The 26,838-nt window shown below is 33.2% G+C and overlaps 1 protein-coding gene across 6 annotated transcripts in view; it reads left to right on the top strand.

Moving 5' to 3' along the window:
* Map4k3 (mitogen-activated protein kinase kinase kinase kinase 3) overlaps positions 1-26,838 on the top strand; it is a 188,025-nt gene that overhangs the window by 131,256 nt on the left and 29,931 nt on the right. For 4 of the 6 annotated variants that reach the window (XR_011704329.1, XM_071601518.1, XM_071601520.1 and 1 more), the window contains exons 14-22: positions 715-773; positions 1,899-1,961; positions 9,727-9,785; positions 14,920-14,958; positions 15,184-15,237; positions 16,752-16,794; positions 18,524-18,683; positions 19,567-19,679; positions 25,999-26,040. Coding sequence is in view for 5 of the 6 variants with exons in the window: in XM_071601518.1 (XP_071457619.1) it covers positions 715-773; positions 1,899-1,961; positions 9,727-9,785; positions 14,920-14,958; positions 15,184-15,237; positions 16,752-16,794; positions 18,524-18,683; positions 19,567-19,679; positions 25,999-26,040 (632 nt within the window). In the remaining variant the exon portion in view is untranslated. The remainder of the gene's footprint in view (positions 1-714; positions 774-1,898; positions 1,962-9,726; positions 9,786-14,919; positions 14,959-15,183; positions 15,238-16,751; positions 16,795-18,523; positions 18,684-19,566; positions 19,680-25,998; positions 26,041-26,838) is intronic. The other 2 variants (XM_071601519.1, XM_027934388.3) reach the window with 1 other exon arrangement.

Genomic DNA, 26,838 nt, shown 5'->3' with positions numbered 1-26,838 from the left:
GCTTAGAGTGGTTCTGGCTCAGGGCCTCTCATGAAGTTGTCAGAATGTTACCTGCAGCTGCAGCCTTCTGAAGGCTTGACTTGACTAGAGGTTGCTTCCAAGCTCACAAGACTTAGCCAAGGATTCATGTCCTTGCCATATGTCCTGTCCTTCAGGCTGCTCATGCAGGGTCTTCCTCCAGTGCAAATGATCCAATAGAGAGAGCCCAAGACAGAAACCTTATCTGGAAGTGATGTACCATTACTTATGTCTCCTCTTTTGGTCATATCCACCAACTCTGATCCTCTGTGGAAAATGACTACACAAACTAATGAACACTGAACAGCAGAAGTCACTGGGGATCATGTTTCTATTTGTTTTCTCTGTCAACTTTGTCTACCCAACTAAATATCAAGATAAAATTGTCTCTCTTATATTGTGTCACAAAACAATAGCAAATTAGGTCCTAACTGTACACACATAAAATTTTGCTAATCATTACCTTTTTTTTTTTTTTTTAACTATGGAAAGACCCAAGATTAACAGATTAATTTAAGCAGTTAAGACTTCTTTGGGCTTTATCCAATAAGAGAGTCTTTATTTAAATCTTTGTATTATGACCATTATATAGTAGATGATACAATTAAATGTGTTTTGCCATGGAATGGTTTTTAAAATTATTATATCATTAAGGATACAGAAAATGAATCTGGCTTAACTTTTTTTCTTTTTCAGTTGGCCAAGTGAAATTTGATCCACCCTTAAGGAAGGAGACAGAACCACATCATGAACTTGTACGTAGCATAGTCTTGGAATATCAACACTGAAAATAAATGTTTTAATTTGACTTTGTGGTATATTGGTACTGACTAAAAAAGTTAGTTATTAGTATTTTCAAAAGCATTTGGGGAAACAAAATGGTAAGTAATTCTAAAATTCTGAATAAATAAATCTGTGTTGCTGAGATTGAGTATTTTCAAAATTATTTTAGGAAAAATTACTAGTTTTTCCATTTCTTGATTAAATGTTTTTAATGCAGGCCCTTTATTATTTTTTCATTTTTATTGTTTTCCAGTTTTTGAGAGGCGTGTGTGTGTACTAGGATAAGTGCCTTATCCTAGAACATTACAATAGAGTCAAATTCATGTAGAGCACTAAAACTCAGAAATATAAAGCATACCGTAGTAGATTACGTTGAATTAAATGAATGAGACTTGCCAACTCTATGAATATTCTTCTCATGATTCTTTTGTTTTTTATATGCTTCTATCTAGATATATTATACTATTTTTAGTTACAAACAAAATTGATCCTAGAGAAATTATTTTTCCAGAGCTCCAGACTAGTGTATATTTTACTTTTTTTTCCCTTTCCTATTTAATGAGAAGGAAACAATTGTTAATAAATACTAAAGGACTGAAATGGGAACTTTCTTCTTAAATTTGATACTTATTTTAACCCACCTGACTAAAAGGTAAAAAGGGAGTCATTAGCCTTTATCTGATGAGTTCATTGTGCCAGCATGAAGAGAGAGAGTGTTAAAGAAAACATCTTCAACTGATCTTAATAACACTAAAGCCTGATGTTTATGTGGAGGAATGGAGAAGGTTAAGAAAAGAGAGTAGTCATGATGTTTATAAATGGTAATTGTATTTTATTAAGGCAGTTTGAGTTTATTTTCTGTTTCTTTTTAAGTTGGCCTTGCATGTATTTAAATTCTATACTAATTTAGTAACTGCATTATAAAGCAACGTTGTGGCAATGTTGCTTTTTTAGAAGCTGCTTAATGTAATTTGACCTAGCATTTGCCTTAATTGTGTTAGCAGGAACTTACTGCACTTGTAAAAGTTTCCCTTTGTGAATTTGTGGCTTTTAGTTTAAGTGTAAATAACCTGGGTTTTTTGGTCTCTGCTGAACAGCCCGACAGTGATGGTTTTTTCGACAGTTCAGAAGAAATATACTACACTGCAAGATCTAATCTGGTATTTCTCATCTTCTGATTTTTTTTTGTCAGCATTGTTTTAGTCTTGATATCTTTTTAAGATCAAACATTTTGTCTAGTTCTGTTATAAACTAAAGCTTGCCATTTAGCAAGTTGCCATATATTAAGAAATGTAACAATTTCCCTATAACAATTTACATAAAATATATATATATATTCGAATGTAATGTTATAGTAATAACCAGAAATATTTTTCCTTTTTATGAAAAACATTAATAAATTTTCTTATTCAAATACGAAGTTTGTTAGAAATGACAATGCCCTATAAGTACATTCAGTTTTAATGAACTAAAAACATCCATATATACATATATATATACATTCATATATATATATAAAACTTTATACATCATGTCATATATGATATATATTTGTTACATATATTAATATATAATATATTCACATATTATGTATTATACATATAATATGTTTAAAAAATTAATTTACCCTAAGCTAATAAAGAAATCATTCTCAGATAAAATTTTAACTTTGCAGCATTGTTCCATATCTAGTTTTCTCAAGAAATATTTGGATTATACAGCATCCCTGAAGTTATAAATATTAATTCTATTTTATCTTTAAATAAGGGAAAATGGAAAATTAGTCCTGGTAAATATTAAATTCAAGTAGTACATTGAACAGTTGTTATGAGTTTTTCTATTTCTGTGACTATTCAGAACCTCAAGTTGTCCCCATAGTTATTCCCAAATTCCACATTTCTGCATTTTAAGTGGAATTTTTTTTTCCTCATCTTTCTCTCCATCATTAATAACACACCTCTTTCAATTTTGGTTGGCTTAAGTGATTCTTTTTTTTTTAATGTGGTACTGGGGATTAGAACCCAGTGTCTTGTGCATGCAAGGCAAGCACTCTACCAACTGAGCTATATATCCCCAGTCCTAAAGTGATTCTTTTTATAAGTTCCTAAATCTACACCCTCCAACATTTATAGAACATAAAAGAGATTTTAGATGTAATTTCTCTTGGGGAGGAAGTTGCTATCTTATTGGGGAAAAAAATATATACATATAAACTCTTAGCCATGCAACAAAATAAATAATGGCTTGCCAACATTTTACCAGGTGACAGATGTTGATGAGGGCAAACTGACATAATAGATACTATGGGTATCAGAGAAGGAAAAGTGCTTTGGGGCTAATGTGGCAGATCTGGCTTCTGGGAGGTACTAACACTGATGTCAGTATTATGCAGGCGTCATAGTGATTCTTCAGGAAGGGAATGGACAGATACCCCCTGTGTTTCATGGGGATTAATGTGGAAACAGTCATTGGCACAGCCACATTTTAAAGAAATGTTCAGTAAATAGTTGAAATTAAGAAACTATACTGGGCTGGGGATGTGGCTCAAGCGGTAACACGCTCGCCTGGCATGCGTGCGGTCCGGGTTCGATCCTCAGCACCACATACAAACAAAGATGTTGTGTCTGCCGAAAACTAAAATAAATAAATAAATATTAGAAAAAAATTTTTTAAAAAAGAAACTATTATACTAGCACTAGATATATGGAATTAGCTCAGAGGTGATTATAAATCATTAAAGAAAAGTGGTGAAACCTTAAAATTGCATGCATTCCCATAGTTTGAAATGAAGAAAAAGCAGAAAACTGGTTACCACAGGGGTGATGCCAGTGTTTAGCAGTCAGCTAGAGCCTCCGTTGGAGGGACAAAGCTTATAGAGTGAGTAGATGCACTGTCTCAAAAGAGGGAGGGATGTGTCACATGGCCTCACAAGGTAGTAAAGTATGAGGACTGAGAATCAGGTGTCAAAAATAGAATATCTTAAGAAAACATTGTCAAGAAACTCCTGGATTGAAAATTTCTTTAGAATTAGACATAAGTAGGCTAGCATGACACTTAGTTGATTTGTTATAGAAATCAAAGACCACAGAATCAAGTTTAAGTTGACTTTAGTATTTATTAATATTCTCCATGCAGAAAAGACAACAAAACCAGAAAGGTCCTACTTTAGAGTTGCAAAACATTCCCTTCTGGACCACGTGTGGAGCTGGCCTGGTGACTTGACTAAGTTAGGATAACTGTTTCCCTTTAACCCCTCCCTGCCCTGTAGTCTGGAGTATGATTCAGAGGAGCAGTCGATGGGGTCTTTTTAGAGAAGAGGGCTCAGGAACAATTGACTCATGGATAGTTCTGGCAAAAGAAGGATGGAAGAAACATTTATCAAATTCTAGGATTTATAAAATCAACCTTAAAAGCTCACTTCTAGGGCTGGGGATGTGGCTCAAGCGGTAGCACGCTCCGCTCGCCTGGCATGCGTGCGGCCCGAGTTCGATCCTCAGCACCACATACAAACAAAGATGTTGTGTCCGCCGAAAACTAAAAAATAAATATTAAAATTCTCTCTTTAAAAAAAAAAAAAAAAGCTCACTTCTAATAATAGCAAAGGTTGATATTATTTGAAGGATTTTATGTGCCAAAAAGACACCCTAAACCCTTGAAATATGTATTCATAATACAGTTTTGGTCAACAAGGAAGAGTAGACAGGGCAGAGAGGAGAGAATATATCAAGAGATTATCGCCTAGTGATAACAGCCATCTTTTCTTTCCACCTTTTTTTAATTATTGGTACATTATAGCTATACATATTGTTGGGATTTGTTTACATATCCATACATGCACATAATATAGGGACATAATTGGTCAGTATCACTCCCCAGCACTTCCCCTCTGATGTAGCCATCTTGATCGGTATAAGTATACTATGATTATCTGAAATTGCCTAGAGACACATTTCTTAGAAATATCTCAGTCATTAAGTCACATATGACTGTATTATTAGCCTTATTTAACAAATGAAAAGGTTTAAAGTACAAAGAAACTGATATTCATTCTTTAGCTAAGAATAGCAGAGCTTAGCCAAACCTAAACCCCGTGCTATATTGCCTCTATCCAGTATCTTCATGATTTCTTGTATTTTTTTTTTAATTAGGATGTGGGTGTGTCTGTCTGCCCCCACCCCTGCTTTTCTCATTTAACCAACATAAATATCTCATTGGGGTTTTTTCCCCTTATGGTGATAAAGTATGCATAGCATAAAATTTACCATTTTGACCTTTTTTTTAAAAGAAGTATAGTCCAGTAGAATTAATTGCGTTCACATTGTTGTGCAGTTATCACCAGAATGTTTTCATCTTCCCAAACTGAAACTCCATACCCATTAAGCAATAATTCCCATTCCTTCTTCCCCATCCCCTGGTAGCTGCCATTCCATTCCCTGTCTATGAATTTGACTACTCTAGGCACATTTAGTAAATGGAATTGTACAATATTTGTCCTCCTGTGACTGACTGACTTCACTTAACATAATGTCATAACATCTTTTAGCGGCCATATTGTAGCAAGACTCTTTTTTAAGGTTAGATAATTTTCTGTTGTATTTAAATGCCACATTTTGTCCTCTGTTCCTCCACTGTGGACTTGAGATGTTTTTACCTTTGACTACTGTGAATAATGCTAGATGTACAAATATCAGCCTGAGTTCCTGTATTTTTGGATATATAACCAAAAGCAGAATTGCTAGATAATATGGTGATTTTATATTTAATTTTTTTGAGAAACTGCCATATTATTTATACTATTTTACCTCCCCACCAGCAGTGCCCAAGGGTTCCAGTTTCTCCACATCCTCAATACTTCTTATTTTCTTACTTTTTTCTTTTGTTTTGGTTTTGATAGTAGCTATTCTTATGGGTGTGGAAACTTTAACTCTTACAAATATGTGTTGCTGGCCACTGAAAACATGATGAACCCAAAATGTCTGGCTCTTATCTTACTAGGCAATTGGCACCAGAGATTGGTCCTAAATCTTTTGGGCGCTAGAAGAAACATTTACCTCCTTGAAGAACTTGCTGCTTGAAAGTTCCATATTGTTATTGATTTCCAGTTGTTTTAAATGCCAAGTATTTTTATTTTGTAGTTTGCATGAAACATTATACCTCAATTTTTCTTGCTACCAAAAAGCAACCTGAAAAAAATTGGCAATCAAAATATGTGAAGCCAGAAGAAAAGAATTTGATATTTAGAATTGATAATTTGTAAGAAAAGTCTTTAAATTTTGAAAGATGACTGAATTAAAAAACAACAAACCTCACTGTAATGTGATAATTATGTAGTAAGACTTTTGCCCAGAGCCCCCCCCCGCAAAATGGGGGGGTTATTTAACCTACGAAGTACTATCTTGAGATTGAGATTGTATTACATATCTGCAACAGTTGATGTTATTTTTTCTCTAATATGCTTAGTTTTACTTTGTATTTTGAAGTATATCAAAAGTTATTTATATAAAATACTTTGTTAATTTTTATAAAGGAACATAAAATAACCATTGCTCTGAAGAATAAACTTACTGATATTTTTCCAAATTTGCAGTATAAGTCAGGTATTCTGTTTGAGACCCAAAGGGGGACCTCTGCTTTTATTAGATTTCTGCATGACTAGTAAATGTGCCAACCCCACTTGATTTTCTGACATTTTAAGAAATAAACCGTCTTCTTTGCATTATCCTAAATTCACTCCCTCTTTATTTCTGTAAATCATCTCTCACATTATAAAGGTGTCACTAACGACCTTATTCATGCCATAATTTTCTCTCTCTTTTTTTTTGTTTGTTTGATGAGGAAAACAATTCTCCTCACCTGTTCTCATTTTTTTCTTGGTTAAGATATATTGCTAAATTATTTTTTCTTTTGTGTTTTTATACCCAACTGTATCAATTCTATTGACTCCTGCTGTTTTCTCATCAGGTATACACTTTGCAGTCTCCCAAAGGGACTTTTTTTTTAAAGTGCAATAAGATTTTCTTGATCATATGTTTCCTTTTCCAGTGTTCCACATTATCTCCTTTGTTCTTTTTTCAGTTCTTTCTCATGCCATATTTTCTTAGAATTTCCATCTTAGGTTTAGGAATACTCCTGCACTCATTAAAGTGAACCACTGACATTAGGATTTTCTAACCCCAAATTTACTTTAATTGTGCTACAATAACCATCTTGAACTTTTGTTTGAGCCTTTAAGTTGAATCTCTGCTAGGTTGTTGCATGTTTTCATTCTGTTTTGTTATTATTGGTATCACTGTGTAATTAAGCATTGCTATTCATAAATAAGTTGATGCCTAGTTAATGCTACTGATTTTTTTTTTTTTTTTTTTTATGTTTACATGCTCCCAATGTATTCTTACTTATCTTAAAAGGATGGACAAACACTACTATCATCTGGGGTTACTTTGAGTGCTTTTCTAAGCATATTTTTGGTAGTACTTTTCCAACATGTGATAGCTTTCAAATCCATTTTGAAAAGCCTTTTAGATAAGTCTTTCTTAGACTGTCCTAAAGATATGTAAATAACTACTAACTCTGCCCTGGTTTTACTTTCATTCCTTTCCTTTTGTTTGTTCTCACTTTCTGTGTCTGATTTACTGGCCAAATTCCTGTCATATAGTAGCTGTAAGGTAAATAAATAATGGTTGCATTAAATGAGATTAGACACATACTAGGAGGATTTAGTGTGCTGCTTTACTTGATAGTATGGCTAGCACATTGTTTTTGCCCCATGGTTGCTATAACATGACTTGATTTTAGGAGAAGAAATTGTTGGTAAAGAACTAGCCCCTTTGAACTTTTCCTGGTAGGACTTGAAAACTTGACATGTTTAATCATCAAACTTGGATCTGTGTACATCTCTCTTGGACCGAATGTTATTCTATATATGAGTCCATGCTCAGTTTTCTATTGAAATATTACTTTCGTTGTTTTATATACTTCTCTTTCCCTTCCCAAGTATACTGCTGATCTCAATTGATTTTATTTTTTTAACCATTGTCATCAGCCTGCCTGCTCATTGTCACAGCTGAGCTGGATATTGCAACACATCTGTGTTTATACAGAAGTCAAGTCCACTGTGTACAGTGTGTGGTTTTGGAAGCTGTCATTTGATTAAAGGTTTGAGAGATTATATTGGCTAGAGATATTGGTGGTCTGGTAGAGAGCTTAAGTTATCCCTGAAGAAAATGAACTTAGAAGTGTATTAATAGAGACTAGTACTTCTCTTTACTGAATACCAAAGTTTAAAGATTGCTGTATAAAGTCATGATCATTTTAATTATGTGGCAAAATACTTGAGAGGCAGTCTTGTGGTACCAGTTATTTTTATCATTATAAATTAAAGAGAACAATGTCCCTTCTTTTTAGAATTCCATGCAGTATCAATGTGACAGTTAACTAATCTTTGTTTATAATGTGTGTTACCTTTTCTGTCACTGGTAAGAACATTGATTAATATGAATGGGAGAACACAAATATTGAAGAAGACAAAACTTGAGCCTTGTCTAAAAGATTTTGATTTAGATTTTCATCATATATTTTTTTGACAGGTCTTAGAGTACTTAAATTTTAAAGGGCTTTTCTCTTAAATACAAAGTATTGCTTTGAATCCTCATATTCCTAGGCTTAGTATTTTGTGATCTAATTATATTTGTGTATCTTAAGAGTGAAGTTGTCTGTGTGCAGGAAAATAAACAATTGGCATTTCAGCAAGCATCTATTCAGGACACAGTGTCTTCCAGATACTGTGTTAGACCACAGGCTGTAGTGAAGGCAGGAGGATTTGACCTTTTCTCTTTGAGTAGTTTGTAGCCTGACTGCTGTTTTACAGGCTTGTAAATAGATTCCAAGGCAGTGTAAGTGCTAGGGGAGATCTGTTTTTAAGTGCCATGGAGGAATAGAAAAGACTGCAGATAACTCTAGCCTTGGAATGTTGCTCTGAGATTGTTGGCTTTGCATCAAGTCCTAATCGTGCAACTGATATCTTTGTAAAATAAAAAGCACTTTTAAGTACATCCGGCATATTCTAATGAGAGTAAAATATATTTAAACTGTTAAAATAGTTCCCCTATTTTATAGTTAAAATGGTGCTTGAAATAGTGTCTTTTTTTAAAAGGGGAGAAAAGGTAACTTTACCTCATTCTTTCCATGGTTGGTAGAAAGCATGTTTCTTTTTCTCTAGAAGTTGTTTGAGGAAAGCAGGAACATTGTTCATTCCTTTGAATTTTAATTCTTAACACTCTATAGCCCACGGCATTCAGTGAAGTTCAGTGAAAATGTTTAAATAGTCAAGGAATTTCCTTAATATCCACTTGAAATTTTGCTGTTTTACTGTTTAAAATAGTCTTTAAAAGTCCTTCAGTGCAGTTTAAATCTTGTGCTACTTTGCATAAATGATTTACTTTAAAAATAACACCCAGTTTTATATCTTTTAAAAAATTAATTACCAGCCAAAGCATCAATAGAAATATGTGAATGTGTATATATACATAATTATTTCAGTTGCTGTATACAAAACCAAACCAAGATTTTGTTGCTTATTTTCTGTTGATTTTTGCTTCATTATAACTTGAGAATAAATACTTCATTTCAGCTTTTTTCTTTCTAAAGACCTAATTTTTAAATGTTTATAACAGTAGCAATAGCCATAAATGAAACTCGTATATATCATTCAGAAAAAATCCCAGAAAAATACTCAAATAATTAAAATCAGGACAACAAGCACATCTCTTATTGTTGGAAGTCCTACTGTACCTTTTTTTTTAAGAACATATAGCAATACAGATTTATTTAGGGTCTGGGGCTTCTCTTTTTAAAATGATATATAACAGTGTGTCATGATATGTAATATAATACTCTGATGCTATGTATTTTATTTTGCACTACTAGGATCTACAATTAGAATATGGACACGGACACCAAGGTAGTTACTTTTTAGGTGGAAACAAGTAAGTAAAGTTCTTGAAAAATTAATTTAAATTTCAAATAATTCAATTGCCTTTAATATTATATTTTAATATTTAAGGCAATAAATTATGTTGGACTTGTGGATATATTTTATAATTTGCCCTTAACTTTTTTCTAGTGCTTTCCTGCTTGTCACTTTTAGTTAATAATTGTTATAGTGGAGAGGATAAACTTAAATTTCTTATATCAAGCTACTCTGCTTATCCTACTTGTTAGAGAAAACCAAATATAATCCAACTGAAGATAAATCTGTATTTCAGCAATTGATTTCTTTCCAGAATGAACCTGTTTATTCCACACAAAACTTGCTGTTACATCTCCAGATGTATTGGCCACTGAAAACACTGGAATTATTCACACTAAGAAATGTATATTTTTAACTTTTTAGCTGTTATTGTCTTTGAAAAAGTGGATAGTAGTTAAAATATATGCTTGAAGTCTTAAAAGTTATCAGGTCATGTAAGAAATACATTTAGCAGTCAGTGCCTACTCTGTACAAGGCACCATCTTAGTGATAGGGTGCACAATGGTAAAGAGGTAGCTTACAAATTGAGTTTACACCAGAGTTAACAGATGGGAGTCTGTCCTCTGCCCTTCCCCTTGTCATTTCCTGAATTCATGGTTAATTATCATTGTAAAAACTAATTTATAATGGAAGTCTTTCATTAATGTAGATATTTATTGTAGTAATCAAAACAGCTTAGGAATTCAAAGTATAATTTCAATTATATCGATGAATTGAGACATATGTTTCCACATTTTAAGTTAAGCAATTGAGAAATAATGACTAATAACAAATAGCTTAGTTTAAAATAATCATGGGTTTTTTTTTTTTAAATAAACTAAACATTTTACTTTTTACTTAAATATACTATCTTTTCCCAAAGACTTTGAATGACAACCTAGAGAAATGTATTGATTTTGGTTCAATCTGATCTTCAGTTAAATAGGAAGGGTTTATGTAGAAGTATTATTAGCTTTGATAATGTTATTAAGCTTCTGTTATTTTTAGCCTTTATGTTTCTTAAGATGTAAAATAACTATAAAATTTCCTTGGTAGAAAATTAAGTTTTCCCAAGTAGTAACTATTTCCTATTTAGTTAACAAAGAATAGTTTATCTCATTATGAGTCAATAAACAAAATATTTTATGTATTTTAAATTATCTTTTCTAAATATGAGACCATTGATTTTTGATGACTTCCTAGCAAATTTTGGTGTGTCTTAAGAAACTAAATAATTTGGAAGCGATATTTTATTTAACTTTTTTTGGTTTATTTAAAAGATATTTTTAAATTATGTACTTGAAAAATACAAAATAATATGCCCCATCACTAAATGCTTTTCTGAATTCCTTAATTCCCATTGCCTAATTTTTTATTGTTAGTCATTTTCATAGTATATAGTTACTTTGGCTAGGTAAAATGTTAATAATTTGCCCAACCTTCATTTTTTGATTAATTGGATCCCTGCTTAAGGAACTGTATTCTATATAACGAATCATTGGCAAGGTAGGTTGGCCAAAAGTCTGACCTTTGGCTGTGTTTCATGTATAGGTATATACATACATGTGACATGAGCATGGATGTAGCACTTCTATTACTGTATTTATATGTCTGCTTTATTCTTGTGATTAGGCAGTGTTTTAAAATTCACAAGATTTCCTGCATTCTCCATAGGTGATCAGGCAGACAGATTTCCATTGATGGGTTTTTACCTATTTTAAATCATGTGGAAACTAACTGATTAGAATTGTTACAGAGAGAGGTTTCCTTTTAACAGAAGGAATTAACACTGGGTTACTGCCACTTTTTTTGAATTCTGATTCACTGGGGTCAACTTGTCTATTTAATTAAAATCAACAAATTATTATTCTTTTAAAAAACACTTATTTCTGATTTTGTTTTTAATGTAGAGCAAAAGTACAAAAGATGTCTCTTTTAATAAGTAAGAGTGAAAAGAATAAATTGAATTATATAATTCCTGGTCCAGTTGAGTATAGTAGTAGTAAATGCTGAGCCCCAAGTCAGAATTAGCTTTTCCTGTAAACCACTGGACTTTGAGAAATTTACTTTCACTATCTCTTGCAAAATGGGAATTATAATAGTACCTGCCTCATAAGGTGCTGAGGGTGAAGTGGCACAATCATTGTAAAGTACTTGGCACATTTAGTAAGCACTTACTAGCTGTCATTATTTACAGTACTTATTGATTATGTAAGGAAGTGAATAATAAATGTATAAAACTCTTCAATTTTAGAGAAATCAGGAGTTTCTTGTTTTTAAATGTAATCAGAAGTTTACATACACATTGGGAGCAATTAGGCGATTTTCAAAGAATTTAGTAACCTATAGCATAAATTCCTTAGCTAGTTAAATCTGTTAAACAGTTTGATGGTTTTACACCTTTCCTGTGTGAACTAAATCTGTACATTGTTCCGTTTTTAACTTTTCATCAAAATTTACATCAGAAATTAGAGTGACTTAGTAATTCAATTTTATTATTATTATTTTGTTTTTCACTTCATAAAAGTTCCATAATAGAAGAATTCAAGTGGACCAGTGAATAAGTAACATTATTTATTGTGTAGCACTCAATCTTGGTGAATAAATCAATATCGCATTTTTCTCCAGTATATGAATTCTATAAATTTATTAACAAAATATCTTAACATATAGTAAGATATTTTAAAATAAGTGAATAAAAACTAAACATGAGTCGTAGGCCATGGCTAAGCTGCCTTTCCAAGTCCTTTTACTCAGCCTTTCTTTTTAAGTTTCTATTTAAAGATTAGGGTGCCGTAGAAATTTAATTATATATGGTAACTGAAAGTGAAAGGACAGTAAGTTCTGTTTGTGATTATTTTTAAATCTTAATATTCTCTGCTGGTGAAAGAAATACCTCAAAAAAATCTGTTTAAGAAAAATACTTTTCACATTTTCTAAAATGATAGACAAGTCCACTCTACAGCTCAGAGACACAGTGTTTAATTTGGTAAAATAGTTTAAAGCAGCACTTCTCAAATCTTTGGACTCAGAATTCCATTATTCTCAAAAAATTATTGAGAACTTCAAATTGCTTTTGTTTATATAGATTATGAATGTCAGTATTTATGGTACTGCAAATTAAACTAAAGAATTTTCAAGATACTTATTAATTTATTTTAAAATAATATATCATCCTTAATAACATACATATTTTTTATGTTTTTAAAAATTTCTCATCCTAAAAAACCATTTCAAATGCTACCTCTTTCTAGTGCCACCTTTATAGCTCCACTGATAGCTCTCACATGAAACCTACAGTGAATTATTACAATAAGGGATTTTATGTATGTCAGTATAATACAGAAAACTTTTTGTTGAAGCCCATTATTAACATTTTTAATGAAAAATAGCTACTTTTTCCTGAAAAAAAAAAAAAGTAATATTAGGAAAAGTGGCATTGTTTTATATTTTTTGCAAATCTCCACGTTGACTTAATAGAAGACAGCTTAATTCTCGTGATACAACTTAGACTTCATGGTAAGTTAAGAGTAGGAAAGGTAGTGTGTATTATAAAAATAGTTGTAACTTTGTAGAACCCCTTCAGGAGACTAAGAGACCTTCATGATCCCTGGACTTAGTTCAAAAAATGTTGCTTAGTCAAAAATAATAAAACACTAATGAAGTACTTACTGTGTCCTAAATGACTCTTTTAAGTTTAAGCTTTTACCTGTATTAATTCATTTTAGCTTTAAATACTTGGATGTAAGTACTATTGTAATTCCCATTTAAAGTATTAGGAAACGGAAGCATGAGGTAATCAAAGTGATGCATCCAAGGCCACATGGCCCTCAAAGGTGGGGCAGGGTTAGATTCAGGAGATCTTGGTTTAAAACCTGTCCTCATTTTGCTCTACTGCTTCTAGCCAGAAGCTCTTGCCATCCTAGAGCTGGCCCTGGGAGAGCTTTATAAATATGATATTGACTGTGGTTCATCAATTTTTTTGTCTACAAAATAGAACTTACAATTAGTTTTTCTATGTCATTTTCCATTCTAGATTCATAACTGTTGTTTTTTAAAACTTATATTGTTATTAAGCTGACCTAATAAAATATTGTATGGCTAAAGGCTGTTCTATTTATTCATTGTTTGAAGTAGATAACCATGCTTTTCAGTTTCTCTAGTTTTATGTTTTGATAATTCTACAGATAGTTTTTCCATATATTAGGAGGAAAACATGATTAGAAACTACTCTTATAGCTTTTAGAGAGAGTAAATTTCCTGCTGAACCCCTCTTACCCCAGTATTTTTCAGAAACTGTAGCTTTGAGGAGGTTATTGAGTTTTTTTGCTCAAAGAGTCTAAAGTAGGTGGTATTACTACATGAACTTGCAGTGAAAAGAAGTAAGGAAAACTTCAGGAATGTCTCAAATTTTCTTACATTCCTGAAAATTAAAATTTTATATACTGCTCCTAATGGTAAAATCCTCACACCTGGTCTGATACAGGCTTAGTCTCCCAAAAGTGTAAATGTGTTTGCCAGTGCACCACTGGAGAACAGAACCTTCAGGTAAGTGAGTGTCTTCCGTGAAAGCAAAGTGCTACTACATTCATGTATTCACATCACATGCATGCATGCTTCTGCAGAGAGATCCAACATGTTGAGCTTCATTTTGTAGGATTGCCTGAGAGCATGACTTTTTTCAGAGTGTGTCACCTTCCTTACTTTAAGAAAAGGAAAATATAATTTCAGGTGTCAGGTATAATATTCCAGGTAAAATTTGATCCTGGAAACAAACCCCTGACAATGACCCTGCAATTATTGTTTTGTCAGTACTGTTGTGACATTTCATGGTGAGTTGTCTTCTGTTTGAATTGGCATTTTTCAATAAACATTAGGATTTAATTTGTTCATTTAACATTTACAAAGACATTAGCACAGAAAATAGAGCTGTCTCATTAACTATGATTTGTTTTATGGTACAGAGGTTATCATTGTAGCAAATTATCAGTAAATGGTAAAAAAGTGAATCTTAAAAAAATTATGGGTAAGGTTAAAATGATAAAAATATATACATAATATTCCTTTGCTTATTTGTTAACATTAGTTTTTTTGTTGTTTTTCCTTTTAAGGAGTCTTCTGAAGTCTGTTGAAGAAGAATTGCATCAGCGGTAATTTAATTTTTAGTTAAGCTTTAAATACTTCATGTCACAGATGAGTAAAGTCATTTTGCTCCCTGGTCTGTCATGTAGAAAAGTCTGTTCTAACTTACTCTAGCCTGTAAAGAAATAGAAATAAAATTCTGTCTTGCAGAAGCTCTTCCTGTCTTTTCAAGAATTTCTTCTTAAGCTCTTCGGTAAAGTAACTGTGGCATTATCCTTTTTTTTTTTTTTTAGAGGACATGTGGCACACTTAGAAGATGATGAGGGGGATGATGATGAATCCAAACAGTAAGTTTTGTTTCTCTTCTTTGGTAAAAAGAAAAAGGGTCATTTGACCTGATTTCTTAAATCTAACAATAATTTTAACATAATTAGTAATATAGTATCATGGGCCATACCACAGGCTTTCCTTTGTTTCTATCACAGTTATTATTGTCAGCTTGGGCTTCCCCAAACAAATACCTTAGGCTGGGTAGCTTAAACAACAAAAGTTTATTTCTCACAGCTTCAAAAGCTGGAAAGTTCAAGGTCTAGGTACTAGCCAGTTTGGTTCTTGGTGGTGGCCGCCTCCTGGCAATGTCTTCACTTGGCCTTTCCTCAGAGTGTGCACATCTGAGGGAGGAGGGCAATATCTCTTCCTTTAGTTTCCTCCTAGAAGCCCTTTCTCCAGTACAGTCACATTGGGGATTAAGACTTCAACATGTGGGCTGGGGATGTGGCTCAAGCAGTAGCGCGCTCGCCTGGCATGCATGCGGCCTGGGTTCGTTCCTTAGCACCACATACAAACAAAGATGTTGTGTCCGCCGAAAACTAAGAAATAAATATTAAAAAATTCTCTCTCCTCTCTCTCTCTTTAAAAAAAAAAAAAAGACTTCAACATGTGAACTTTGGGGAGACACAATTTCAGTTGATAACACACTAGTTAATAACAACTTAGGAAAAAAACAATTTTTTATTGAAGTTAGTAATTGCTAGCTGCTATAATTACTACAACTACAAAGAAGCTTATTTTATGCTTGATTCAATTTCATTGAATATGTTTCAAAGAAACACTTTAGATATATGTGTGAATTTTTAAAGGGGAATATTTTTACTACTATGTGTGTATTACCTCTTAGTCCTTAAATTTAATAATTTTTGTTTGTTTTGTTTGATAAAGAAGATGCAGTTTTCAGGTAGAGAGGAGCATCTGACAAGCTTTTGGGCGTGGGTTTTTCCTCTTCACCTTATCATCTGACTCTGAGTCAGGTCACTTAACCTCAGGGCCTCAGGGTCCTCATCTGAGGTGTTTTCTGGATATCTTTAATTTTTTCTGTTTCTGAAACTTATCCTGAGTTTTAATGAATCTTAGCTTCATTCAAATTCTGCCTATCATTTCATAGAGCCACATATATCACCTTTGATGAGGTTCATCAAAGATATTTTATATCAAACAAAATAACACAAATGAAGATTATGATGTAATTTATATTATACCATTTTTTTTCCTCTACCAGGTGCTGCTTATGTTCTTTTATTATTTTCCTTTAATTGAAATAAACTGGAATTTTATTCACCTTTTCCAGTTTGGGTTATAGTATTTGAAACCAAGAGGCATATCTACCCAATTACTTCTGAGTGATACTTCATTCAACATAACTTAAACATTTCACAGAATATTTTGGTAAAAACTCACAATCTTAGAAAATGGTACTTGTTTTTGCAGGTTTTTCTTCCATATAGATTTGAAAACATAATTACATTTTAGTGATGATTTATGTGTAAAATAAAGGGTGCTGATTCTAAACTTTATGTGTTTTTAGTTCAACCATGAAAGCAAAAGTTCCACCACCTCTGCCACCAAAGGTAGACAAGTTTATTTCTCAATTTGAAATCTGTGTGTGTGTGTATGTGTGTGTTATTGTTCTGCCACTTTAATATTGTAGTTACACTAGATTATTTTTATTTGTGACCCACAAAGAAAAATTAGGAAGTTGCTAACTGTGATCTAAGATAATACCCAACTTGTCATTTAGTACTCATTCTACGTCTTAGAAATTTTCACAGTGAAAATAAGTGTGTTGATAGATTAATGTTATTTCACTTGGGCTAGAAAAACGCATGTTTTTTCTAGTATTTTTTTATCTCAAAATCTGCAGTCTACTAACTGATCCCTGAAAATAGTTAGTAGGATGGTAATTTATCCTCACAAATATTTAATTTTCAGGAAAAGATCATAAATTTAAAATACAAAATAAAACAGTAACTTTCAAAAAAAAAATTAACATCAAAAGCCTGTGCCAGACACAATCATAAAATACTAAAAATAACTGCAATTGATAGGTTTCTTACAGGATAAAATCAGTTAATATAAATAGTGGTAATATATGGGCTGGTATTGTGGCTCATCGATAAAAGAGTGCTTATCTAACACAGGCAAAGCCCCAGGTTTGATCCTCAGTACCACATAAAAATAAATAAATAAAATAAGGTATTGTGTCCAACTACAACTAAAATACAAATATTTTAAAAAGATAGTGATATTATAAATTTATTTTATAAATTCATATGCATTGCACATTTTAATTATAAAATAATTTGGTTTAAAGTTTGAAATCAGGGTATTATAAATGAGAGCTGGATTGTTACCAGTCTTGGCATCAAATTCATTGCTGTATTTTGTTTCCTTTTTATACTTCTGAGGAACGTCTTGATTCACACAAGTAAATAATGCTGTGCTTGCCTGTTTAGCTTTAAATTAGCAGAAGTATAGAGATCTGAATTTCAAGGAAATAAGTGCTGAGCAATCTTTATATAAAGGGCACGTTGAGGCTGGGGATATAGCTCAGTTGGTAGAGTGCTTGCCTTGCATGCACAGAGCCCTTGGGTTCAATCCCCAGCACCACAAAAAGTAATAATGATTAATAATAATAATAATAATGGGCATATTTTAAAAAGTTTATAAATTTTCTAACCCTTTATCTGACTGGAGTTTTTTCCATTGTTTTCACAAAAAGTTTTTCAGGTATCCCTTATTGTGGTGCTGCCTTCTTTAACTTGAGAGCACCTTAATATATATCTTCTATCCCTCATCTGAAAAAAAGCATCAACATAAAGACACTGAGTCATCTAAGGGACAATTTAGATTAGCTTTGATGAAGAGCTGAGCTTGCATTAGCTGTAAGACTCATACAGAGATTTGTTTAAATTTGAGGCTATCAAAAGGACTGTTTTTAAGATTTGAAGAATTAATAAGAAGCCAGGCATGGTGGCACATGCCTATAATTCCAGTAGCTTCAAGAAGCTGAGGCTAAGTGGTTAAGTGCTCTAGGTTCAATTCAATTCCTGGTCCCCACCCCACAAAAAAAAAGAATTAATAAAAAGACGTAGAGAGCCTCCCCCTTTTTTTGCACAGCTGCAAAACTTGACACATATTCGTGTCCATTTTTAGGATATTTTTAAAACAATAAGGTAACCTGAATCAGATAGTTAAGTACCCTCAACTCATCTGGTAAACACAATTTGAAATATAACATTTACTTCAAGAAAATAATTACACATTTAATCATTGGTCTTCTTTTCTGTGTTATTTCAGCCTAAGTCCATCTTCATACCACAGGAAACCCATTCTATTGAGGAAGATAATCAAGGAACAATCAAGAGATGTCCCATGTCAGGGAGCCCAGCAAAACCATCCCATGTTCCACCAAGACCACCACCTCCCCGATTACCGCCACAAAAGCCCGTTGCTTTAGGTAATGGAGGAGGGTTTACCAGGTTTTCATGCTAGTGGTAAAATGTTAAGAAAAAAAAAATTTTAAGAAATTATTTTGAATTTCTTTGAGGCAGGAGAGAAAAGAAGCAGTGGCTAAAGGAGATGTTTTTTGAAAATCTTTGTTTCATAATTCAGTGTTTTTAATAAAAGGGTTCCCTATCATCTAGTCCTGAAATATTTTGCCCCTTACTTATCATTTCATATTTAGCCGCCCCTTTTTTGGAACCTGGTTTATGCCCTTTCATCATTTATCTACAGTATATAAGCAATAGAAATTAAACTATGAATAAGCAAGGAAACTTTTTTTTGGTGGTGGTGGGGTTCTGGGCTACTCCTGTTTTAGAAAAGAGGAGGGTACTTTGTTTAATTTCTTTATATCCTTTAATCATTTTTATAAAGATGATGATCCTTGTTTGCTGGGTATTGCATACCATTAATACTGGAAAGAGTTGTTTGAGGAAGATAATCAATTTCTTTCCCCAGCACCACAAAAAGTTTTTAACACTGTTTTTCTTCTGTCTTATACAAAAGAAATAATTTAAGAAAGAGCAACTAAGATTTCTTGATAACATAATATAAATTGCCCCTTTCGTGAAAGTAGTTATGCATTTAGTATTCAATTTTTGCCTTTTTAAAGCAAATTATAGATACAACCTGAATTTAAATTTGCCTAATATACCACAAATAGAAGTTTAAGTAAAGAACATTGTATATAAAAACTTCTTCCTACAATACTAAAATACTCTGATTGATCTCAAATGAAGAATGAAACTGTCTCTCTGAGTTAATACTTTTCTTTCTACTTGATAATTTTCTTAATGAAAATTAATAGTTTATCAATATATTTAAACATCTTATTGAAGGAAATGGAGTGGGCTCCTTCCAGTTAAATGGTGAACGAGATGGATCTTTATATCAGCAACAGAATGAACATCGAGGCACAAACCTTTCCAGGAAAGAGAAGAAAGATGTGCCAGTGGGTATTTGCATTTATAAGTTCTTCTTGTACTTGTTTCCCTTTCACTATTTAGTTTCACACTTACACTTAGTGAAACTATACCAGTTGTATATTTTATAATTGCTGTGTTGATATTTTAGTATGTTTATTATAATAAGTAGATATTCTAAAATGTGTTCTTCATACAAGTATTCTCATGACTATGCACAAAAAAACTCTCAAAAGTTTTGCATACATGGGCTGGGGTTTTGGCTCAGTGGTAGAGCATTCACCTGCATATGCAAGGCCCTGGGTTTGATCCTTAGCACCACATAAAAAAATAAAGGTATTGTGTCCAACTACAACTAAAAAATAAATATTCAAAAAAAAAAGTTTTGTGTACAGGGCTGGGGATTATAGTTCAGTGATAGAATCCTTACCTTATATGCACTAGTCCCTGGGTTTGATCCCTAGCACCACAAAAATGGAAAGGAAAATACCTTTGATAATCTGAGAAATTATGAAAAATAAGGACATAAAGAAAGCTATAGGTTGTACTCCGGGACAGATTTCTAACTACAGGTTACATAATGGGTGATGCAGTTGATATAGTTGCTTTTACACAGAGGCAATAGCTAACAAAGGGAAAATATTATGATTGTTTTTTAGCAAGCGAGGATATCATTTCAGAAATGATGAAATTAGACTTAACAGCTGTTCCTGTCACAAGTGTTAATTGAAACACTATGGCATTACTATTAAAATGTATATTATTTATTAGGAATCATAAGACATGAAAAATTTTAAATATTTATAAAAAATTGAATCCTGATCAGTGGAAGACATCTATCATCAGAGAACATAAATTAACAACAAAAAATTGTGCTGCTATAAATAGCCTCCTTATATCAGAGAAAACATTTGGCATTTGGTTTTTTGAGATTGGCTAACTTCACTTAGCATTATCTTCTCCAACGCCATCCATTTAACTGTTGACACCAAATTAATGAGAAAGCATTTTTTTTTAACTTGTCTTCAGAATATTGCTGATGAGTGTGATATAATATGGACATCAGATCAGCTAAAATGTAAAAGTTACCGATCCCATGTACCAGGAGTTTCATTTTCACAGAATACCCTTTTAAAAAATCCCTTCATGGCCATCCACAAAGCTTGAACCCTTGGAGGAGGTGGGCATGCTGCTGCTGTTGTGACCCAGGGTCTCCCTGCCAGCCCTGAGCCCTGTCTCACTGATGTGTATGTCCACAGTGACTTATGCCACCTCCCACTTCTGTGCATACCTGGACTGCACTTGCCATATCTGGGTTCTGCACTACAGTTGCCACTTTCTCGGCCTCTCTCTGCTGCCTGCAAAGCCGTAGCCTCTCTACTTCTGCTGGACTGAGGTGGTAGGCTGCCCAGTGGTCATCTCTATCAGAGGCAACTAAAAATTCAACATCAAAAGAAACTTGATTGACACTCCACTATTCTATGAAGTAAGAAGACTTGAAAACTTTGCCTCTCTATCTGGCTTTCACAAATTTTGTTCATTAGAAGGGACTGAATGAGGCTGCCATTCACTTTTTTTTATTTAATTGATTTTATTTTTTTAAATACACGACAGCAGAATGCATTAAAATTCTTATTACACATATAAAGCACAATTTTTCATATCTTTGTATATAAAGTATGTTTATGCCAATTCATGTCTCTACACCTGTACTTTTTTTTTGTATTACAATTCTTATTACCATATATACCACAATTTTTCATATCTCTGTATATAAAGTAGGTTGACACCCAGTTCGTGTCTTCATACATATACTTTGGATAATGATGTCTAACACATTCCACCATCCTTACTAATTCCCCTTCCCCCTCTCTTTCCCTCCTATCCTTCTTCCCTATCTAGAATTCATCTATTCCTCCCATCCTCCCCCTCCCTACCCCACTATAGTCAGCCTCCTTGTGTCAGAGAAAACATTTGGCATTTGGTTTTTTGAGATTGGCTAACTTCACTTAGCATTATCTTCTCCAACGCCATCCATTTACCTGCAAATGCCATGATTTTATTCTCTTTTATTGCTGAGTAAAATTCCATTGTGTATATATGCCACATTTTTTATCCATTCATCCACTGAAGGACATCTAGGTTGGCTCCACAGTTTAGCTATTGTGAATTGTGCTGCTATAAACATTGATGTGGCTGTGTCCCTGTAGTATGCTGTTTTTAAGTCCTTTGCGTATAGTCTGAGGAGAGGGATAGCTGGGTCAAATGGTGGTTCCATTCCCAGATTTCCAAGGAATCTTCATACTGCTTTCCATATTTGCTGCATCAATCTGCAGTCCCACCAGCAATGTACCTTTTTCCCCACATTCTCACCAATACTTGTTGTTTGTCTTCATAATAGCTTCCATTCTGACTGGAGTGAGATGGTATCTTAAGAGTAGTTTTGATTTGCATTTCTCTAACTACTAGAGATGATGAGCATTTTTTCATATATTTGTTGATTGATTGTATATCATCTTCTGAGAAGTGTCTGTTCGGGTCCTTGGCCCATTTGTTGATTGTTTTTTCGGTGCTTATCTTTTTTGAGTTCTTTATATACCCTAGAGATTAGTGCTCTATCTGTTGTGTGAGGAGTAAAAATTTGCTCCCAGGATGCAGGTTCTCCATTCACCTCACAGATTGTTTGTTTTGCTGAGAAGAAATTTTTTACTTTGATTTCATCCCATTTATTCATTCTTGGTTTTAATTCTTGTGCTATAGGAGTCTTATTAAGGAAGTTGGGGCCTAATCCCATATAATTAAGATTAGGGCCTACTTTTTTTTCTATTAGACACAGAGTCTCTGGTTTAATTCCTGGGTCCTTGATCCATCTTGAGTTAAATTTTGTGCATGGTGAGAGATGGGAGTTTAATTTCATTTTGTTGCATATGGATTTCTAGTTTTCTAGCACCATTTGTTGAAGATGCTATCTTTTCTCCAGTTCATGTTTTTGGCACCATTATCTAATATAAGATAATTGTAATTTTGTGGGTTAGTCTTTGTGTCCTCTATTCTGTACCATTGGTCTACCAGTCTCTTTTGGTGCCAATACCATGCTGGTTTTATTACTATTGCCCTGTAATATAGTTTAAGGTCTGGTTTAGCGATGCCACCTGCTTCTCTCCTCCTGCTAAAGATTGCTTTAGCTATTCTAGGTCTCTTATTTTTCCAGATGGATTTCATAATTGCATTTTCTATCTCTATGAGGAATGCCATTGGGATTTTGATTGGAATTGCATTAAATCTGTATAGTGCTTTTGGTAGTATGGTCATTTTGATAATATTAATTCTGCCTATCCAAGAGCAAGGTAGATCTTTCCATCTTCTAAGGTCTTCTTTGATTTCTCTCTTTAGGGTTCTGTATAGATCTTTCACCTCTTTTGTTAAATTGATTGCCAAGTATTTTATTTTTTTTTGAGGTTATTGTGTATGGGGTAGTTTTCCTCATTTCCTTCTCAGAGACTTTGTCACTGATATACAGAAATGCCTTTGACTTACGGGTGTTGATTTTATATCATGCTGCTTTGCTGAATTCATTTACTAGTTCTAGAAGTTTTCTTGTGGAGTTTTTTGGGTGTTCTGTGTATAGAATCGTATCATCAGCAAATAGTGCTAATTTAAGTTCTTCTTTTCCTATACATATCCCTTTGATTTCTTTCATCTAATTGCTCTGGCCAGTGTTTCAAGAACTGTGTTAAATAGAAGTGGTGAAAGAGGGCATCCCTGTCTTGTTCCAGTTTTTAGAGGGAATGCCTTCAATTTTTTTGTTTAGAATGATGTTGGCTGGGGCTTAGCATAGATAGTCTTTATGATATTGAGATATGTTCCTGTTATCCCTAGTTTTTCTAGTGTTTTGAACATGAAGGGGTGCTGTATTTTATCAAATACTTTTTCTGCATCTATTGAGATGATCATATGAGTCTTTTTTTTTTTTTTTTTTAAGAGAGAGAGAGAGAATTTTTTATTTATTGTTTCAGTTTTCGGCGGACACAACATCTTTGTTTGTATGTGGTATGGAGGATCGAACCCGGGTCGCACGCATGCCAGGCAAGCGCGCTACCACTTGAGCCACATCCCCAGCCCGATCATATGATTCTTATCTTTAGGTCTGTTGATGTGATGAATTACATTTATTGATTTCCGTATGTTGAACCAACCTTGTATCCCTGGGATGAATCCCACTTGATCATGGAGCACAATCTTTTTGATATGTTTTTGTATTCGATTTGCCTAAATTTTATTGAGAATTTTTGCATCTATGTTCATTAGAGATATTGGTTTGAAGTTTTCTTTCTTTGATGTGTCTTTGCCTGGTTTGGGGATCAGGGTGATATTGGCCTCATAGAATGAGTTTAAAATTACCGCCTCTTTTATTTCTTGAAATAAATTGAAGAGTATTGGTATTAGTTCTTTTTTAAAGCTCTTGTAGAACTCGGCTGTGTATCCATCCTGTCCTGGGCTTTTCTTGGTTGGTAGGCTTTTGATGGCTTCTTCTATTTCCTCACTTGATATTGGTCTGTTTAAATTGTGTATATCTTCCTGACTCAATCTGGGCAAATCATATGCCATTCACATTTTTAACTGCTGATGGGACTCTCCAGCTTTTACCAGGAGATGAGCTGTCCTTCGAAGATTCAGACTTCTTAGAAAAGCTTTTTTTTTTTTTAACTGAAAAAAAAAGACTAAAGAAGCCATGAAGGAAAGCAAGGAATTCACCACATAGTGAATACACAGTTGCCTTCTTTATACTATCCCTGTTAACATTCACAGCGTAAACAGTTATCATAAGAAAGGCACGGTAAGAGCCATTTGTAGGGTGCTCTTGGTAAGCTGACCTAACTGGTAGTAGTGATGAATTATGAAGGACAACTAAACTTCCTGGAAAGTTATGGAACTCTGTGCCTGTGACAGTTACCATGCAGTGTTTCTTATTTCAAATTTATTGTGGAGCTCTCTTGCTTATTTTATTCTCTTACCCATACAGTATGCCATGAGTATAAAATTGATATATTAATGATCTTGTTACCAAAGTAAGAAATGTCACAAGGGGCCCCACTTCTGTATTGTTTTATTAGCTCAAAAGTTATTAAATAAGATGTTCTTCTGCCATTGTTCCATCTGTCCCATATATTAGCATTTTATTTAATATGCTTTAGAAGTTGATCCATGAATTTTTGCTGGAATTAATACAAGTGTCTGACTAGATGGTAAACGGTAGACCGAGACAACCTTCAAGTAATAATGTCATTGTTTTCTTGCTGTGTCTTTAGCTTGATTACTAAGGTACAGATCTGCTTAAAACCAAATGGCATTAGTTATTATGTTTTCCAGATTGAAAATTATTTTATTTACTATTTTAAGGAAATATGAAACCATTCAAAAACAGCAAATTTTATGCTCTGAAGTACATAAAATTAGTTAATAGTTAATGAAATGCAAAGAGGTTAGATAGTGTTAAGTTAATGAGGTTTATTTTCTATATGGTTAATATGGGTAATTTTTCATCTTCTTTAAAAATGAATAATATTCTGATTAAAGGTGGGAAATAATAGCTGAGGCATCCATTATTTTTCAAGATCTTTGTCTATATTATGTATTATACAGTAGATTTCTTATTTCATGACATTTCCTAGTTTTCCTACCAGTAAATAAAGACTGATAATTTTTTTTAAAATCACACAGTGCTAAGAAGGTTAAGTAGAGGTGTTCACTTCATCATTATTCTTATAGAAAAAAATTGAAAATCCTAAATATCCAATTCCTAAATATCCAATAACAATTAAGTTATAAAGTATTGTAGTTAACCATGTTGTAGTTAAAATAAATGAAGTAGGCCATATGAGTGATGCAAAATTATGTTCCAAGACCATTTTAAGGCCAAGTCCAAACATAGAAAAATGGTGTTTTATGTGGGAACATTTATGTAAATGTACACCAAAAAGTTTAGAAGTGAGTTGGCTGTAGCTCAGTGGTAGAACACTTACCCAGCATGCATGATGTCCTGGGTTTGATCCCCAGCACTGAAAAAAAAAAAAAAGGTTTAGAAAGCTGTGTAAATACATGAGTATATGTAATTGCTTAAATAAAGGATACACATAAAACTGGTTTTGGTGGGGGCAGGTACTACAAGTAAATGGACTATGGAAGGGATTATAGGAAACTCAAACATTATCCCTATAATGATTTCTTTTCCAAAGAGAATAGATTCATGTATTTTATTAGATAAATGTGTTTGAAATATAGGATTGTTTTATGCCAAACAGCAGCAAGAAATCTATGTATATAATCATGTATGTGTTCTTTTTCTAGAAGCCTATTAGCAATGGTCTTCCCCCAACACCTAAAGTACATGTAAGTACAAATTATGACATTAGCTGTTTTCAGACTATAGCCAATGATAAATAATTGCTCAAAAGTATATCTTAGGTTAGATTTATATCCTATTAAAAGAACTTTCATAGCCATGGTGACATACAACTGTAATTACAGCTACTCAAGAGGCTGAAGCAGGAGGATCAAAAATTCAAGACCAGCCAGAGCAACTTAAGGAAGCCCGGTCTCAAAATTTTAAAAGGGTTGGAGGTTTAGCTTTGTAGTAGAGCGCTTGCTTAGCATGTTGAAGGCCCTGGGTTTGTCCCTAGTACTACCCAAAAAAACAAACAAACCAAAAAAAAAAAAAAAAAACTCATTATTATCTATAAGATTGCTAATTTAAATGTTACTTGTGATTGCATCTGAAAAATAGTCTTTCAAACTAAGATTATGATGAATTTGACATTTTAAAGCTCCTTGATTCCAAAATTTGTTGATATCCCATTTGCAGCTCTTTTAAAGAAATGTGGAAAAGCCACATAGATATTCTAGAGAGTACAAAGTAGTTATGACATTTTTGTAGCATGTTTTCAGTTATCAAAAATGTGGAATTTTAATCGGATGTGGTGGCACACACCTGTGATCCCAGCAGCTTTTGAGAGGCTGCGGCAGGAGGATCACAAGTTTAAGGACAGCCTCAGCAATTTAACAAGGCCCTATGTAACTTCGTGAAACCCTGTCTCAAAATAAAAAATAAAAAGAACCAAGAGGGTGGCTCAGTGATAAAGCACCCCAGGTTAAATCCCTAGTACCAAAAAAAAAAAAAAAAACAGAATT

This window comes from Marmota flaviventris, chromosome 14 (assembly GCF_047511675.1).
Source record: "Marmota flaviventris isolate mMarFla1 chromosome 14, mMarFla1.hap1, whole genome shotgun sequence".
Lineage (NCBI taxonomy): Eukaryota > Metazoa > Chordata > Mammalia > Rodentia > Sciuridae > Marmota > Marmota flaviventris.
Note: the sequence above shows the minus strand (reverse complement) of the source record. Positions and strands in the feature narration are given on the sequence as shown.